At 36.3% G+C, this 17,597-nt stretch overlaps 1 protein-coding gene across 2 annotated transcripts; it reads right to left on the reverse strand.

Moving 5' to 3' along the window:
- Positions 1 to 308: 308 nt before the first annotated feature.
- On the reverse strand, positions 309 to 16,783 carry ASNS (asparagine synthetase (glutamine-hydrolyzing)). 2 transcript variants are annotated; one of them, XM_015811589.2, is made up of 12 exons: positions 16,611 to 16,783; positions 13,394 to 13,660; positions 11,805 to 12,042; positions 10,403 to 10,588; positions 9,421 to 9,522; positions 8,418 to 8,545; positions 7,213 to 7,339; positions 5,840 to 5,946; positions 4,693 to 4,793; positions 1,811 to 1,892; positions 1,248 to 1,403; positions 309 to 941 (listed from the first exon to the last, which is right to left on the reverse strand). In XM_015811589.2, exons 2-12 carry the CDS (start codon positions 13,640 to 13,642, stop codon positions 735 to 737), a joined length of 1,683 nt encoding a protein of 560 aa, XP_015667075.1. In that variant the 5' UTR covers positions 13,643 to 13,660; positions 16,611 to 16,783; the 3' UTR covers positions 309 to 734. The 2 variants fall into 2 exon arrangements, with proteins under 2 accessions (XP_015667075.1, XP_015667074.1); XM_015811588.2 differs by having other exon boundaries at positions 13,394 to 13,663.
- Between the last annotated feature and the right edge of the window lie 814 nt (positions 16,784 to 17,597).

The following is a 17,597-nucleotide window of genomic DNA, read 5'->3' on the forward strand; positions in this document are numbered from 1 at the left end:
ATGTTATATTGGGATCCAGTTAGAAAAGATATATGAAAATTCTTTTGCACAGCTTTAAACAGTGATGGATAAGTGAATGCATCATAATTTATAATGTGGTTAAAAAGCTATAAATGGTGAGTTGTGGAGGTCTGATCACCGGATCATGCAGGTTGAAAATGGCAATCACTCTAAGGCTCTGAAAGAGTCCAGAGTTCCCGGATATACACAGCTGCAAATAACTGCGAATCCATTATGAGCAGCTTAAATTTACAAAAACTAGAGTTAGTTTATTATCTTTTCCCATAGTAAAATAACTTAAACTAGCATTTACCATTTGAACTCAGACAAGCTTTTATTTTATTTATAAGACTATAAACATACTATTAAAAAAAAACTCCAGCTCATTAATTGCAGAAAAAGTGCACTTAAACTACCATTATTTTTCTGTATACTTAGGCTGGTTAAGTGTCATTTGACTTCAGTGTGAATTAAACTTTCTAAATAAAGACTTACAATCCTAGCTTTCATTTTACCAAGCTTGATTTTGGAGTATATCAGTTGTTGCATAGTGTAGTTTAAGGCTAAGAAAAATTCTTGTTACTGGCTTGGTTGGAATCATCAATTTATCTAAATAAACTATGGCATTCGTTTAATAAAAAAACATTGTTTTTTAAGTTCCCTTAGGCCAACAAGATTCATCTTGTTTAATAAGCTCTTTTCAGAAATTATTTCTCCAATACATATTAAAGCTATTATTTTGTAGCTGATTTGTAATGCTTCAGGGTGCGAGCAGATGGATCAGTGGCCTTGATCCACCTTGGCATCCAATAGTGGGGGAGCCAAATGGAATGCCCTGGGAAGTGCTTCTCAAAGATCTGACGGTAAAAATATCCTTCTTTTGTTTTAGGAGGATTGAATGGAAATTTTTCTTCAGCTTTCTCCAACAAAAGATCATCAACCTATGGGAAGATGTAAAAGAATAACATATGAGGACTTCATCATAAGTGCTTAAATAGAGGTGTAATGTCCAGTTTTGGCCTTCAAGCTACCCAACTCCTTCAGCCAAAACAACAGAAAAACTAAAGATCATCCTCATCCACTCGGGGAGGCTCCATATGCAAAGCTGATGAGCTTCATGTCATTCACAAATTGCCCACTTTTGCCCTACGTTTTTCATGATCTACTTTCAATATACTCACACTAGCTCTATTAAATGAATTAAATAGCATTTTAGTCAGACTAGCTTTAAAAATTTGACCTGTTACCTGAAGATCAATATAATCTTGTAGCATAGAGAACCAAGATTTTTTGATAGAAGTTAAGCCATCACTGAAAGCTTCCTTTGGTCTCCAAAGTATTTCTTTAGGCAATAAGTTAGAATCTTCAAAGGCTTCCCTTAAGAGGTGCTTTTCAATCCCATTCTGTGCAGAGATAACATAATCAAGGATCAATTAAAAATACATTCCTTAGGAATAAATGCTGCAGTAATTATAAAAAAAACATTTCAGAAATAGATCAACATGACAATCCTAGATTCAGCACATTTTTAAGAATAATCTATCCCATTAATTTCAAAGTCTTTGGCATGGTTTCTTGTCATAGAATTTAGATTTGAATGCTAAATCTGTCAGTTGAATTGAGACCCATTTAAAGAAATTGCATTTATAGCAAGACAACTAGTAATCACAACCTAAGGCTAAAAATCACAAGCATACACAAGTGAAATAGCTTCAGAAAATAATCAGTGAAACTTAAATGTAGATGTAAATGTAGATCATATGGTTATACAGTAATTTCCTCATTGGTCTAGTAATAATGGCTAGTTTACCTTTGGGATTCTGAGTTCTACTGGCAAAGAAAGGTAGTAAGCAGTAAACTGGTGATCCAAAAATGGAACTCTTAGTTCAAGACTGAAAACAGAAACAAATATTATTAGTGTGCAAAATAAGCATATAGATTTGAAAAATGCACATTGTACAATTTATACATTAACAGAAAGTAAGCCATGATTAAATCACGATTTATTTAAAACCACCCACTGTCTATTTTGCCTTGCAACATTAAGTTATAATTAGGAATAAGCCACACTTCACCAAAAATAACACAAAGGCATTATAGCTTATATGATAATGACACGTTCCAGGTTCCTTTGATTTAACAATGCCAACTACTGGGGCACCGGAAGTGGTCCTTCTCTGAGGCAATGCCCTCTGAAAGACCAGTAGGATGGAGGCCACCTGGGCCTCCTTGCCCTCTAGAATCAGGTTCCACGGAAACCCAGGCCTCCACCCTATTGGTCTTTCAGAGGGCATTGAAGACCTGCGCTGTGGCCCTTTTCCCAGGTCTTTGGCAAAAGTGACTGAAGTCCCCTTCTGAGTGGTGCAGTTTGCTTCTTGTTATCTAGTTATTGCCAAATTTTGTTTTTATTCTTTTATTGCTTTGAGGTTTTTATTTGTGAGCTGCCCAGAGTCATTGGGAATCTGGTGGCATAAAAATGTAAATAATAAATGAAATAAATATGAGAAAAGGCCATTGTTCAAATGTAACCTTGATTATATAAACTCTCTATTAGCCTTCTTCCAAATCAGTGTTCTTTCAATATACTACAACTCTCCTCACCTTCAGTTAGCATAGCTGCACAGGCAGAGATATATCTAATTTCCAATCAGGAAGGTTTTTCAACTCTCAAAGCAGTAACTTGTTTTTTTTGCATAATACTTCCAGAATGTTTCAAACTTGAGAATTATTTATTCGGTGTTAAATAATTTCAACTGAACTTTAATACATTACTCCTTTTGAGGATTAACTCAACTAGTGCTAACTATTTTTTTCCTCTCTCATTATTACAAATTCTAGTGGTCATCTGTTCTTTAAAATATATAAATATGGCACTGTACTGTATTCTCAATGGGAACATTCTATAGCTAAAGACAACATGTCTCAACTGGATATGCATTTATGCACCGTTTCCTTTCTCACTTCAATTCTCCTTGGACTGATGCAACAGTCCAGGAACTCCTACCAAAGCAGATACAGTGGTATTTTGATACTCATCATTAATTGATTCCAGGAGGCACAATGAATGCCAAATACGATGAGTACCAAACAAATTTTTCCCATAAAGAATAATGTAGTTAATCACAAAGCAGCTGACACCAACACATTCTAGCTAATGCATTGAATACCAAACAAACGATGAGTATCAGGATAAAATTTTCACGTCAATGCATTGAGTACCAAATTTGATGAGTTTCAAAGCAGTTGACTACCAAGTACAATTGTATATGAGGATGGACAATATATATACATGGGTATGACCATGTCATGAATTTTAGTCAAAGATAAGCAACCACAAATAAATTTATATAAACAAAAAAGGCTGACCCATAGTGTATAATAACAACTGGAAAAATAGATGATCAGACTTCAAATGGGGAATAAAGTTTACAACATGTATCAGTTCTTAGTATAGTGGAAATGATTCCTGTTCCTTTATGAACTCCTTCAAAAATGGTCAGGCTGGAAAAGTGACATTAACTATCCTGAAACTGAAAATCTCATTTTGGGAGAAGCCTAAATTAAATAAAGATATTTGTTCTAAATAAATGAATTATGTCTCTTGTGACACAATCAACCAAAGCTGGAGACCAAGCCTGATTGAGCTACTGTAGTGTTACAAGGATACACGATGTTATCATGATTTCATTAGTCAAATATTTGGGAGGAATAGATTCAATCAGTGACATCACATCAGGGCTGATTATGCAAAACTTATGAGGAATGGTTCTATAACAAAATTGTATCCACTGGAGAGCAATCAGTGAGAGAGAGAATTGCTACTGATACTAAAGAGATGAAGGCTCTTATACTTCATCTATGAAGCTGTTCCAGAATGGTTTAGAATGATTAATACTAAAAGCAATAGAGACAAGGTTAACTGGCAAGCATTTGTTAATTAAGTTACAAAGATGGCCAAGGCACCAGTATTAATGAATATTCCTAAAGGTTTCAGAATTAATATCAGCATAATCTTCTGGGAAGTTCCCTTTGAGAGAGGATTTATTCTCCTTGTTTTCTAACTCTGGGGAAATGAATATAGGAGAGACTAGACTGGTACAAATGATTGAGGTTTCATCAGTATTGACAAGGTCTGGTAGTACTGACAAATTAAGAGAGAACTAAGGTTTCTTGAAGGAATCTATTGCCATTAAAACCCGATGAACTGAAGAGAAAATCAATTGAGATAGTTTTGTTTCATACATTTCTGGCAATGGATGCAAGAATCAACCTTAGATCTCTACCTGGATAAAACAAAATGGGCATCTAAGGGCATAACTTGCTGCCACGATAAGAGCAAAACAGTGACTGGTGACCATAAACCTTGAATATGATTGCAAAGGCTTGAAGCCCGAAGATTTAATACCACAGATTCTCTCAATTGTGTCTGTCCTCTTGTTTAAAAATATAAATGTGTAGAAAAAAGAAAAAAAATAATGAAATGAAAGCTATATAACAAAATATGGAAGACGTTCTCAACAGTAAGCCTGAAGAATGGAGAGGAAACTGCAGGGGTGAAACATGCTCTTCATCAAAAAACCTTCTTCACTACAGAAAGTTCCTAAGAGGGTTTTGGTGCAAATGTAGAAGCCAGATATAAGATTTACAAAGAGAGATCCATAGGGGATTAGAGGATCTGCAGTGGAGCATTACCCATGGGCAGCAGTTGTCCTATCAGCACGGAGAACATCAAACAGATAGAGCTCTCTGAGAAGTCTCTCACTTTCTTCAGCAGCTTCTTCAGCTGTTGGTGCCTACAAGAGAGTATGGAGATTATTTTCATGCAAAGGCAGATTTGGCTGCTGCTATGCATAGCTGTGTGCAGTTCATAAACAGCACTGAAAATAATTATTTTGGTTCAAGAGCAATAGGGTTGCCATGCCACAAACTTTCAGTGCTGAAGTAATACTTGGATCTAGAAAAATTATGGACTTATGCATTAGCAGAAAATACTTCTACTCACACAAGACTAAATAAGTACATTCACGTGTTAACCCTCCCTACACCTTCAAAAATCCAGAAAGGCGGGCGGTAGATATTCTAAAACAGTAATTATACAGAGTATCTCACTCTATACAAGCAGAAGTGCATTAACCTAGAAATACATCCAATATGGACCCATATCTTATTTAAAATGTCCCTTTTCTCCTACCATTTGAAGTGTATAGAAACTAGGGGCATTATTACACTTGTAAAAACTGTCTCAAGTATGTTTCAAAGAGGATCACAGAAATTCAGCACTCTGACATTTCAACATGTTAATTTATATTCATTAAAATAATGATGACAATAATAATTTTAAAAACAATAACATCAGGTATATAGGGTAAATAAATTTTCCATTGGTATGCTTATTCCTGCCATGTTTGACCTTTTGCCACAGCAGCAATTAGATTTCCTCAGATTACCATGACTGATTTGATCAACACTCCCTCTTCTTGATCCCAATCTATACAACTATGTCAGGGACATCAGGGAAGATCTTCCCAACCACCTGGGATGCCTCCCTGCTCTACAACTGATACCCTCAGCCCATAATCCACTGCTGGGGATTGGGGAGGGGGCAAATGTATGTATAGCCACTTCGGCATCTGTGACTGAATCTTAAATCAGATAGTGGTTTTCATGTCCTTTTCAGTTCTTAACTTTGGGTGGAAAAGCATAGAATAGTTTGTTGCTCAATTCTTCCTGTCTGCAAATAAAGTTCAGCCATATTTATAAATATTAGCATCTATAAAAATTATTTTTAAAAGCATTCTCTTATTATGGTGCTTGGCATAGGCAAGAAAGATTATACTACCTTATGAAAATAGATATATCCTTGGGTCAACTCATCTGATCCTTCTCCTGAGAAAATAACTACACTGTCTGTATTCTTTCGGATGTATTTGGAGACCAGATACATGCCTAGAATGAGAAACAATTCTCACTCAAAATTGTTTACTAATCTCACACGACAAGACCTATGTGCAGTTGTATTTTTCACAGTAACTTGCATGACACATTTCCTTTCATAGCCATTCAACGAAGATTATCTAGAAATATATTCTTTTAACTTAACAGAAGAATACTTTATTCAACAATCCTTGCAGTTTAATGCACCATTTGGGATAGTTTGAGAATACAAACAGATAAACAGATAAACATGAGAGTTTTGGTAGTATATAGATAATTACATAAATAATACATCAAACTTATGTGCATGTAATTGGGCTGGTGGAGGTAAACTTTCTCATCAAGTCCTTTTTATTATATTCTTCCCCTCTATATCATCACAAATAACATGATCAAGATACCCTGATGAAGAAAATTAGATAGAAGGCGCTCTAACTGAACATTGCAAACTTTCTCCAGTTTTCAGGAAACCTAGCTTTCTTTTACATTTAGTAATAGCAATAGCACTTAGACTTATATACTGCTTCAGTGTTTTATAGCCCTTTCTAAGCAGTTTACAGAATCAGCATATTCCCCCCCCCCCAACAATCTGGGTCCTTATTTTAGTAACATCCACACACCCAGCATTATTAGATAGCTGGAGGTCTGGAACTTTTTCCACAGACTTAAATTTGGATTCCACTCAATGAAACCAATATAGAGATGTATTAACTTAGGTAAGAACATAAACAAGGAAAGGGAATCTGTAATTTCATCATGTAGATAACAATAATGTGGAGAGCCCTAAGAGGCTACTTTAAACACTAGCCCATAATACTCAATATTGTTTTCTCTGAATGAAGAAGCTGTTCGGCATTTTAAATAGGATTCTTACTCACCATAACTGGAAATGTCTGGCATAAAACCTGGGACCTTCCGTATGCCAAAATAGAGTCTACTAAGTAAATTGTAAATTTTTACAAGAGCATCTGTCTGATTTGGTATGGAAGTTTTTATGACCATAAAGACAGGATAACCCTAACAATTTTCATAAATAGTACTTCTTTCCATTTTTCAGAAAATTCCTTTTTCCATCTTCTTTTAATTTCATGCTTCCCCCCCCCCCCCCCATTATCAGTAAATACAATACTAGGCAGAAAAAATACGTGGAAGCTGCCCTATACAGGAAAGTATTGAAAGATTAAAATTCTATTTAATTTATGCCTGTATTCATCCTGTTTCAAAGCAGGGCTAACTGAGTAGGAAAGCAGACCAACTCTCATAATTTGCAAACCTTACCCACTGATGCTCGTATTGTTGTGATGTCATATGTTTCCAAGGAAAATATTACTTCTTCCAGTGACTGAATCCCTTCTTGAGAAGTAAACATAACCTCATGATGTTCACTTCCAATGTGCGCTGCTACCTATTAAAAACAAACATTTATATTAAACTTGTTAAACTGAATTTTCATTCAGCATTGCAATCAATAAAAGTTGAATTCTGGAATATATATTTTATAAATTAGTATGTTTTATTTTCCTCAATCCATTATGCTGCTGTTCTAATGGAGCAAGACCATGGGTTATCCAGAGTCCAGAGGTTTAAGCTGAAGGGTTATCTTATTCAGCATCCAATTTCCCCCACTGGCCAATTGGCATTTTATGAAAGTCACAATAAGGCATGAATGTGCTAATCTTCCCTCCTTGTTGCTAGCCAACAGGATGTGTTCAATGGAATATTGCTCCCAAGAGAGATCACAAAAAATGAATCTAAAAGTAACAATATACAAGGCTATCAATTTATCTTGTGCCAGAAAATGCTATAAAAATAATTATACAGTGCAGGACAAAGTATTCTCTTTGCTTGCTTTGAATCTATTAATAATCAATTTTACTGAATTGCAATAAAGATTCTTTCATCTGTGAAATTTTCTTCAAATCTATCCATTCTATCTTAACAGCCTAGAACAGTGGTGGCGAACCTATGGCACGGGTGCCAGAGGCGGCACTCAGAGCCTTCTCTGTGGGCACGCGTGCCATCGCCCCAGTCCCAGGCCTTCAGCTGGGTTTTATAAAAACCTTTTCGTTTTAGGCCTCCGCTGCCATGTGCAAAAAAAAAAAAAAGGTTCAATCAGTCAATTTCAACTTCTTGTGGGAAAAAAAAAGANCAGTTGGAATTGATTGATTGAACTTTTTAGTCCCACCCAGTCTGCCGTTACCACTGCAGCCAGGCCCACCCAACTGGCCACGCCCACCCAATGGGCCACACCCAGCCAATGGGCCACACCCACCCGGCACTCGACGATGCATAAGTGGGTTTTGGGTTGCAGTTTGGGCACTCAGTCTCTAAAAGGTTCGCCATCACTGGCCTAGAACCTTGCTTAAATGCAAGCATGAAAGCTAAATTTCTAGGAAGTACTCCTGGACCTCCTAACATTCTGCATACGGTGTAAGAAAAAACGTTTTAATGACAAAACTGCTGAACCAATAATACCACTGTACCTTTCTTGCAGCCAGTAGGTCAGGACTATCTTCCATCCCAATAGAAAATGTTTGCAAGGGATAGGAAAGGTTTTGCTCTTTAATAAGCTTGATAAGTATGGCAGCCACCAAGCTAGAATCCAAGCCACCTAGGAAAACATGAATTGTTGCTGAAATTGTGCTTATCTTTTTTTCTCATCATTTAGAAATTTTAAGCAACTCAAGATATTTTTCCTTTCTATTTGGAATCCTTTTTCAAAGGAATCAACTTTCCAATAATTTTTAGAGGATTCTGAAATTATTTGTAAATTTATCTGGCACATAATGACTATTGCTATATCATCCTTTATTTTATGACCGGAAGACATTTTGCAGTTTAAGAACTGGAAATCAACAGTTATAAAATTAGCTAGAGCTTTTTCTATCTAATTCCATTAGTCAGAGCATATCAAAAAATTCTTCTGCACTGAATGGCTTCAAATAGACCAAATAAATGTATAAGGAAGAATCATCTTGCATCCTTTATCTAAAAAAGCACTGACCAGAGATGAGATTTCACTGATTTATCAATTGATATCAAGGCAGAAAACAGGCTATCTTTATTGCTATGGAAAATGTGTATCTATTATTATGCAACTAGCTCTGTAAAATACTTAAAAGCATTATCTATTAAACTTTTCCTAAATATAGAGTTGTTGCTAAAAGAATACAAAAACATCGCAAATACAATGCAGTTGCATAAGATACATTAAGGAAATTTGTGCCATCAAGTCAGCATTGACTTAGCATTGATAAGTCCATGTATTTTCCCTGGCAACATTTTTAGAAGTGATGTGCCACTGCTTTCTTCCTTTGGCTGAATAATGCACAACTGGCACAAAGTCATTCAACTGACCATGTCTGAGTTGGGAGTAGAGTTCATAAGTCTCTCAGTTTCTAATCTGGGTACCTTTTACCATTACACAAAGCTGCCTCTCTATCTGTTATATTAAAGGATTTGTTATGGCTGTGGTTCTTATTTTACCTGATAAGAGACAACCAATTCTTCTATGAGACATCAAACGTTTTCTAACAGCATTTTCAAACAAAAGTCGAATGTTGCTTTTCACAGTTTCAACATCAACACCTAGCAGGAAAAGAGAAGTTTCATTAAAACAGATGAAAAGGAAGGACAAAGTACTAATCCATTTTCAAATAACTGCTTACAAAACTTCAAGATATTATCTCCTTGGAATAAAGTTAGCAATAACCAATAAAGTTGTTTCTTGGTCCAAATTCTAGAATTCACCAATCAGTATTAGGTAAGATGTCTGGCAAGAAAGATCTGTCCTCTCTCCAGCAATGAATAGGAATAGGAATGGGAATGGGAATGGGAATGGGAATGGGAATAGAATAGAATAGAATAGAATAGAATAGAATAGAATAGAATAGAATAGAATAGAATAGAATAACAGAGTTGGACAGGAACTTGTAGGTCATTTAGACCAACCCCTTGCCCAAGCAGGAGTCCCTACACCATTTTTGACATATGGCAGTCCAGTCTCTTCTTGAAAGCCTCCAGTGATGAAGCACCAACAATGGGGGGAGGGACGGAATAGAAAGTGACTGAAATACCTTCTCCTGATCAGGCTGAATCCATCCCTTTTGACTGTGGCCTCTTTCACCATAATCCACAGGCTGTCTTCCAAACATGTATGACCATGACAAAAGTCTCTCCTGACCCAAGAATATGAAATATGCTGACACATATTCCAATAAAGGAGAATATTTGTAGCTCAGAGTTGAAATGAGGGATGGTCTCTGAGCTTGGTTGTTTTTCTGTAAACATTTCATTACCCAAACTAGATATGATAGTTAGCACTGATGATCTTACCTAGTTTGGATAATGAAATGTCTGCAACAAAACAACCAAGTCAGGAAAGCACCAAAGAGACATATGTTCACTGGAAGGGAATGCAACCTGCCTGACACGTGAACCTGCCTTGAAAACTGAACAATGCTGTTACCTGAAGGCAAATTTTGTATTGTACTGTAGGCAGCATGCAAAGGTTCCTCTCTAGGGCTGTGAAATTTGACCACTTCCACTGATGCAACTTTACCACTTAGTTTTAAATCCAAGACTTCATAATGTCCAGGAAGAAAAGGCTCCACTTTGAGAGCACTGGACATATTGTGTTTCAAGTTAATCAGACCTACAAATATAAGAAATCACATAGATTGAGCAGTTGTTATTTTACACTTGGTCAAAAGAAAATGTCTGTCAATATAACTTTTGAAAGTATAGATTTCAGAACACCAATTTTAACAGTGAAATGTGAACCATGAACAGGAGAAGATTGATTTGTGTTATAAGCCTAATTCAAGTGACAATAGTTGCACTGTGCATGTGCAAATATATCCTCAAGGGACAAAATAGACTGTGATCCTTTCCATATCCTGTGACTAGGGGAAATTCACAAAGTCTGACTATTATAGATCAGAGGAGAGTTGTGTGTATATTCCAATTCTTTGTCCAGCCTTCCTTCCACATTTACCAAGTGAAAATTGTAACCCTAGAAGATTAGACAGAAGATTCATAGAAATTTGCAATCTTCATAACAGCTTTAAGAAAGGGCAGCAAAAACAAAGAAAAAAGATGTCACTGTTTTAAGAATTTAATTAATCTTAATTAATCAAAGTCTGTTTTTTTATCATTACTATTGATCTTTGTTTGAAATAGGAATTAACCAACTGGTTTGTTGCCGGGGCCTGACATTATAGGCTGAGAGAGACTGACTGGCTCAAAATCACCCAGGTTTTCATATCTAAGTTAGGACTAGAACTCACCATCTCCTAGTTTCTGGCCAGGTGCCTTAACCACAGACCGAATTGGTTCTCAATTAACTTTAAATAATCATTTCTTTAAAGTTTGGGCATCTTTTCTATTGTCTTACATAGAAGCCTTAAAAAATAAGGTCTGATTTTAATTAAGCATGTCCATGCATTCTTGCTATGCTTATATTCCTAAAAGTCTACATTTCTTTCTACTAATTCTTTTTAAAGTTTGCCAGCCATATGGCAGCATTTCATCCCTGGAAATTATAGTTCAACAAGGACTTCTATTTCAAACATTTCTTTCACAATACCCCAAAATTAATACGAAAACAAAACTCGTATTAAACAAGATCACACAATAATCCATATATTTTACTGCAAAACCAATGTCCTGTTTTCCTTTCATGGTTTTAACTTTCTGTGGAAAGGTGTCTCACCATTAGGAAGTTTCTGGTTCATTCTTATAAAGAGATTTTGTGAAATGAGGCACAATACTTTGAATATTAAACAGGGTAGCAATTTAGTTCTATTTGAGAGTCCATATTCAAGACTGTTATTAAAGAATAGTTCAGAAAGATACAGGATTTGAGTTACCTTTTGCTTCAGAGCAAACACCCAGGAAGCCATCGTCAGTTAGGACCCTAAACAATGGTCTAACTCCATATGTATCTCTTCCCAGAAACACCTTTCTATTTGCGCTGTCAAGCAAAATGAATGCAAATACACCATCAAGCATGGAGGCAGTTTCCTCTATTCCTCCTTTGTCATAAAGATGAAGGATTACCTCTCCATCTACTAAGGTCTGGTACTCAAATCCAAATTGTTTCTGTAGCTAAGAGAAAAGAAACATCTTTAAAGAGGTACATAATTAGAATACCGAAGAACAAATACAAAAAGCATATTGTTCACAAAATAATATGTGAACTATATATTAATATAACTATAACCAGGGCTTTTTTTGTCATAGAACGCCCAGAACGGAGTTCCGGCACCTTTTTTGGATGGAACCTTGTAGGGTAGGCAAGGCAGGTTGTATGACATGGGTGAGTTCTGGCACCTTTTTTTTTTTTAACAAAAAAAGCACTGACTATAACTATATGTTAATAAGAGAAAAAAATTACAAAAATGCATACTTCCCTTTAGTGATCAGATCATAGCTTCCTACCTATTCATTTTTTCATAGATTATCGATTAGCTTGAAAAATTTACCTCTAGTGATAGGGCACTGAAGACCATCAGAAATGTTGCAACTTTTAGCCAATCTACTATTTCTCTTAACTGCAATAGGACGGCCTAAATATACAGATTTATATAGCTGTACAAAAAAGTGGGAGCAGACAGGAGTAACCATATGACTGAGGCCCTGATTCCCCCTCCTCCTTGCATATGGCAGATGACCCTGTTGGGGACCATAAGAGGCCAATTAAACATATGATTATGAATGAGGTATTTTACATTGGAATACCCAACCAAGAGAATTTTATTTGTTGTGTGCATAGATCTTTGGGGCAAAGGTGTTTTTAAAAATTTCTTCCAGACATTTCAAGCACTGAATATTTGATTTTATTTGTTTCAGGATTCGAGATTCTCATTCTCTAATGGAGGCTTTCATTTCTGTGCTTATATTTATTATAGCCTTTGTTCTTTTAACTGAATACCATCCTAGGAACATATTGGGGGGAGAAATATAATAAATATTAAGGTATTTAAGTGTAATCTTGAAAGAGAGAGGAAAATGATAAACAATGACAAATTTATTTGTAACTTGACAAAACATGATCATTCAATATATTTTAGAGGACACTAACAAGGATCTATTGAATACTTAAATTGCCCACATTTTCTATGGCAAGTTTTAGTCTTTTATCAAACAATTGCTTTGTTTACATTTTTCTGACATGAATACCCAGTTAACCAATCCATTGGCCCAAGCTTTTTGCAATTTCTCAAGCTGCCAGATTCAAGAGAAGGGTTTTTGTGTTAAAATTAGGATATGGACAACAGACTGCCCATTTCCAATTTAAGGAATTTATATGCTGCTGTTCAGTTTTCCCAACCCAGCTTATAAAAATATCTTGAGCCAATACACAGATATGTTAAACACATATAACAGTCTGCCCAGACACTAGATATTAGGGAATGCCACCAAAACCATTAGAATGTAGTTCTTTTCATATTTGTACCCGTCTGAAGTTGTAGATCTCTCCATTGTAACACAGCCACAAGTAGGGAAATTTTTTCACCCTTAAAGGCTGCATTCCATATAGCTGATCAACAATTGCTAGACGATGGAAGCCAAAGCAACAGTTGGTAAAGCCATTGACATTTTCAAACCGGAAAGCATCTGGTCCTCGATGGGCTATTTTCATAGCAGAGAGACACTGTGCAGAGAGGCATCCATCACTTCCGAAAAGGGCCCATATGCCACACATGGTGTTGATGAATAAAGGCTACTAGGGAGAAAATGAACAAGCAAGACAGTTTTTTAATGTTCTAAAATCCATATCTTTACACCATTCCATGAAAATAAATGTGGCACGTAACTTGCCATAAAAACACATCACACACAAAATTTAAATATTTTATTTGAAATAGTTAAACTATATTTCAAGGGTCAACAAACTTGAGAACTTTAAGATTTGTGGACTTCAACTTCAGAATTCCTCAGAGAGCATGGCTGACAGAAGAATTCTGGAAGTCCACAAGTCTTAAAGTTGCCAAGATTGGAAATCCTTGAAATATTTTGTGGTGTTTAAACTAGTTTGTGTTAATTTCATATTAATTAGCAATACTAATTTTGAAGTTTTTATTCTGTTAGTTTGGTCTTCAGAAGAAATTTGTGTTGTTTTATTTCTATACATTATCTTCTATGGAATATAGCATAAATATATTTTGATCTCTCTCATTATTCCAGCCTAATTACAATTAAGCAACTTTCCTATTGCTGTTGAAACTTTCCTACATGACCGTTTGTCAATGTTTTCACACAAGTGCAGTCTTGCTTGGTATCGAGTCAAGCTACTTAACAAAACATCATGTTGGTTCTTTATTTTACAGGACTCCTTACCTTCTTCTTAATCGTGAATAAAATAAAATCTGATAGCAATGAAGTAACAGCTATCTACTTGGACAGCCGTTTGTCTGAAATGGTATAGGGTTTCCTGCCTGAGCAGGGGGTTGGACTGGATGATCTCCAAGGTCCCTTCCAACTTCATTATCATTATTATTACTTAAGAGTAGAACACCTCTAAGAGTCAGTAATAATAGATCATGGGTGTCAAACTCGCCACATCACGTGATGTGTCGCGACGTATCATGACACTTTTTGCATTGCCAGAAATGGGGTGGGTGTGGCTTTGGTATGATGAAACCGGCCCGCGGGCCGGCAGTTTGATCCCCATGTAATAGATGAATAAATCCTACATATGATGGTCAAGGAAGCATGCAAAGATAACTCTTCACTTTCTCCTCACAACAACAGATCTGTGACTGTGAGATAGTTTGGGCTATAAGAAAGTAGCTGGCCCAAAGATATTCAATCACTTCTTTGGTCATGGATTTGATTTTCTCATTCAAGTATTTAGCCACTTAACCCACTGGCCTAAAATGTATCAGTTCTTCATGTGTCTTGCTTACTTTCACATTAATTTATGAATGTCTAGGAAAATCTGCACATCAATCAACATTAATCAATCTTCATGCATGTTTTATTGTAAACAATTGATGCACATTTTCTATATAATGCTAAAAACTGTTCCCATGAAAGACCCATAGAAACCAAAGAAAAACAGTGTTGTAATCTGCATTTTAGCTTGAGCATTTGTATTATATCAGCTTTTTCCAGATACATATCTAACATCTTCAAGCAACCATATCCATAATTATAAAATCCTAAATAAGCCATGTTGCCAGTGGAAAATAAAAATATTCCAAAATAACTTTTATTTCTATGGTTGAATCCAGCCTGCCCCTGAATAATATTCTCCCATTGATCCTGAGTCAGATAAAGTGTTTTCATTTTCTGTTTGAAGAAAAATAAATATTATTTGAAATTTGAGTCACTCTATTAATATTTCAGCCTCTCAGTAAGTATTTAAGCAATATTTAAATTAATCAGTTGCACAATTTGTAGCAAGATTGGCCTAATAAAGCAAAGAAAAATATTTATAAATTGTATCAAAATCTGATGATTAGAAATAAAAATGGTAAGCAATTACAAAAATATATATGATATAAAAAATTAAAACCAACAAATATGTGACCTCAAACATAATGAAGAAGCAAATCAAATATTAACAGCACAACAAAGCATAAAAGATTGTATTATGGAAAAAAGCCCTTACAATTTATTACATTTCACATATCTTATGCCTTATTAAACTACTTTGTCAGTAACAAAACATTTTAAGATAACTCTCCAACTGTTCAATAACTTTATTATTTAGAAGACATTGGCTTGAATCAAATAGTCCTTCTGGCTGAATTAAATTAAACAAATTAATGAGCAAATTGCTGAATAGGCATATGGCAACACCTGGTTGACCTTTCACTAAGGCCTGTAACCCAAGTATGGTCAGATCAAATTAACTCAGATGCCTGGATGAATCTGTGAGCTCAGAGAGTAAAGCAGACTTCTTTTTTATAAGCACAGGTAGTCCTTGACTTGTAATAGTTCATTTAGTGACCAAAGTTAGAACATCACTGAAAAAAGGACTTACAACCATTTTTCACACTGTATTCTGCTGTGAAAAAAACCTGGCTAAAGACAAAATAGCAAGGGTATGAAAGACAGTATCTGGAAGAGATGTTAATGTTAAAAACACAGTTGTGGAGTTGTAGAACATTGGAAACTACATTCAAACACCATCACACTCCTGGCTAACTAATTCACCTAATTGCATGGATTTGCCCACACACTAGGTGAATTCAGACAACACCCTGTGCCACAAATTAGCCAGCAGCTAGTTTTAAACTAGCCTGTTGTGCTAACTCCACCCCTAACAAAACAGTTTACGTTCTCCTGCTCTTTTCCTCTTACACAAGTGATACATAGAGAGAACCAGCACTGGGCATAATTAGAAAGTAGCATTTTTTTAAATCTATGAAACCAGACCTTGTTTGTTTACAAGAAGTCTGACAACCAGAAATCCTGCAGGTGCAGTTGTCTAATGAGTTTTTTGTTTGCATTCGGTACTTTTAAACAATGAATTATGGTCACTTCCGATTCGTCCGTGAATAGTGTCCCGGCGGCCACCAGGAAGGCAACCGTTGCAGCGGGTTTCTTCCAGGCAGCGGGACAACAGCTGAACTCTGAATGGCATAGGGGGAGTTCTGGGCATAAATAGAGTGGGTGGAAAACTAAGAAGTCCCGGGTCCGTACAGATCCCCTCACCGGCTTACCCTTTCAACTTCAGCTCGGAATTTGCACCGGGAAAAGCTGCTTTCACAAGCGAGAAGAGATCAATCACTAGCAGGCTCGGCAGCCGAGCTCTACAAAAAGGAAAGCACAACACAGAAACCAATCACAACCCGCCGGGCTAATTCTTCTGTAAGACTGAGCCGGATTTCATCAGCCAGCGGTCCGCCCACCGTCCGTGCCTGGGACTTCCTAGTTCGGTTGCCCGCATCGCATTGGTTGGACCCTTTCCTACGCCACCGGCTCCGGCTGGGACAGATTCCCGTTTTGATTTCCGGAAGCTATCTTCCAGCGTATGAGAGAAAAGCCCCGTAGTTTTGAAGCGCAATTCTGCTTGAAATTGGAACTACCTAGCGCAATTTGGTAGCGGTGTGCCTTTTTTAGACTTGACCTAGTGCCGTTAAGGATGATGTCACTAAAAAAAAACCTTTTGTACTGGAGATGTGTGTGCAAATTACCGTTCAGTAACTCCAGTAACTCATCTGAATGCGCGGGGGTGGGGGGAGGGGAGGGGAGGGCATTTGGCTCAGGCTTCAAGACAAAAGAAACACTTATTCTTTTATCTAACAAAGGCTCACGCTGTTTGGGGTGATGTGCCTTGTTTTGTTTTCACGGGTAACCGTTTTTTCATTTTTATTAAGACCAGATCCAGTCTCATGCAGGATGTAGGCTGGGCTTTTATTCTCTGAAAGTTCTTGTGTATTAGAGCAGGATCTTAATTCCATAAATTTTCAAGAGGTAGCATTCTATCTTAGAGCCCTTTAAACCTTTTCAACTTATTCTTGATTTGCCACTGTGAATTTAAGTAGCAGTAACTTGCAGGCATATAGCCTGCAACACTAACTGTAACACTAAATACCCCAGAAGACAAATAACCAACACCCCAGAAGACAAACTCAGGATCCAAAAAGAGCTTGACAAACTTGAACAATAGGCCCTATCCAACAACATGAAATTTAATGTGGAGAGAA

Source organism: Protobothrops mucrosquamatus, unplaced genomic scaffold (assembly GCF_001527695.2).
Source record: "Protobothrops mucrosquamatus isolate PMUCROS unplaced genomic scaffold, P.Mucros_1.0 scaffold45, whole genome shotgun sequence".
Taxonomy (NCBI): domain Eukaryota; kingdom Metazoa; phylum Chordata; class Lepidosauria; order Squamata; family Viperidae; genus Protobothrops; species Protobothrops mucrosquamatus.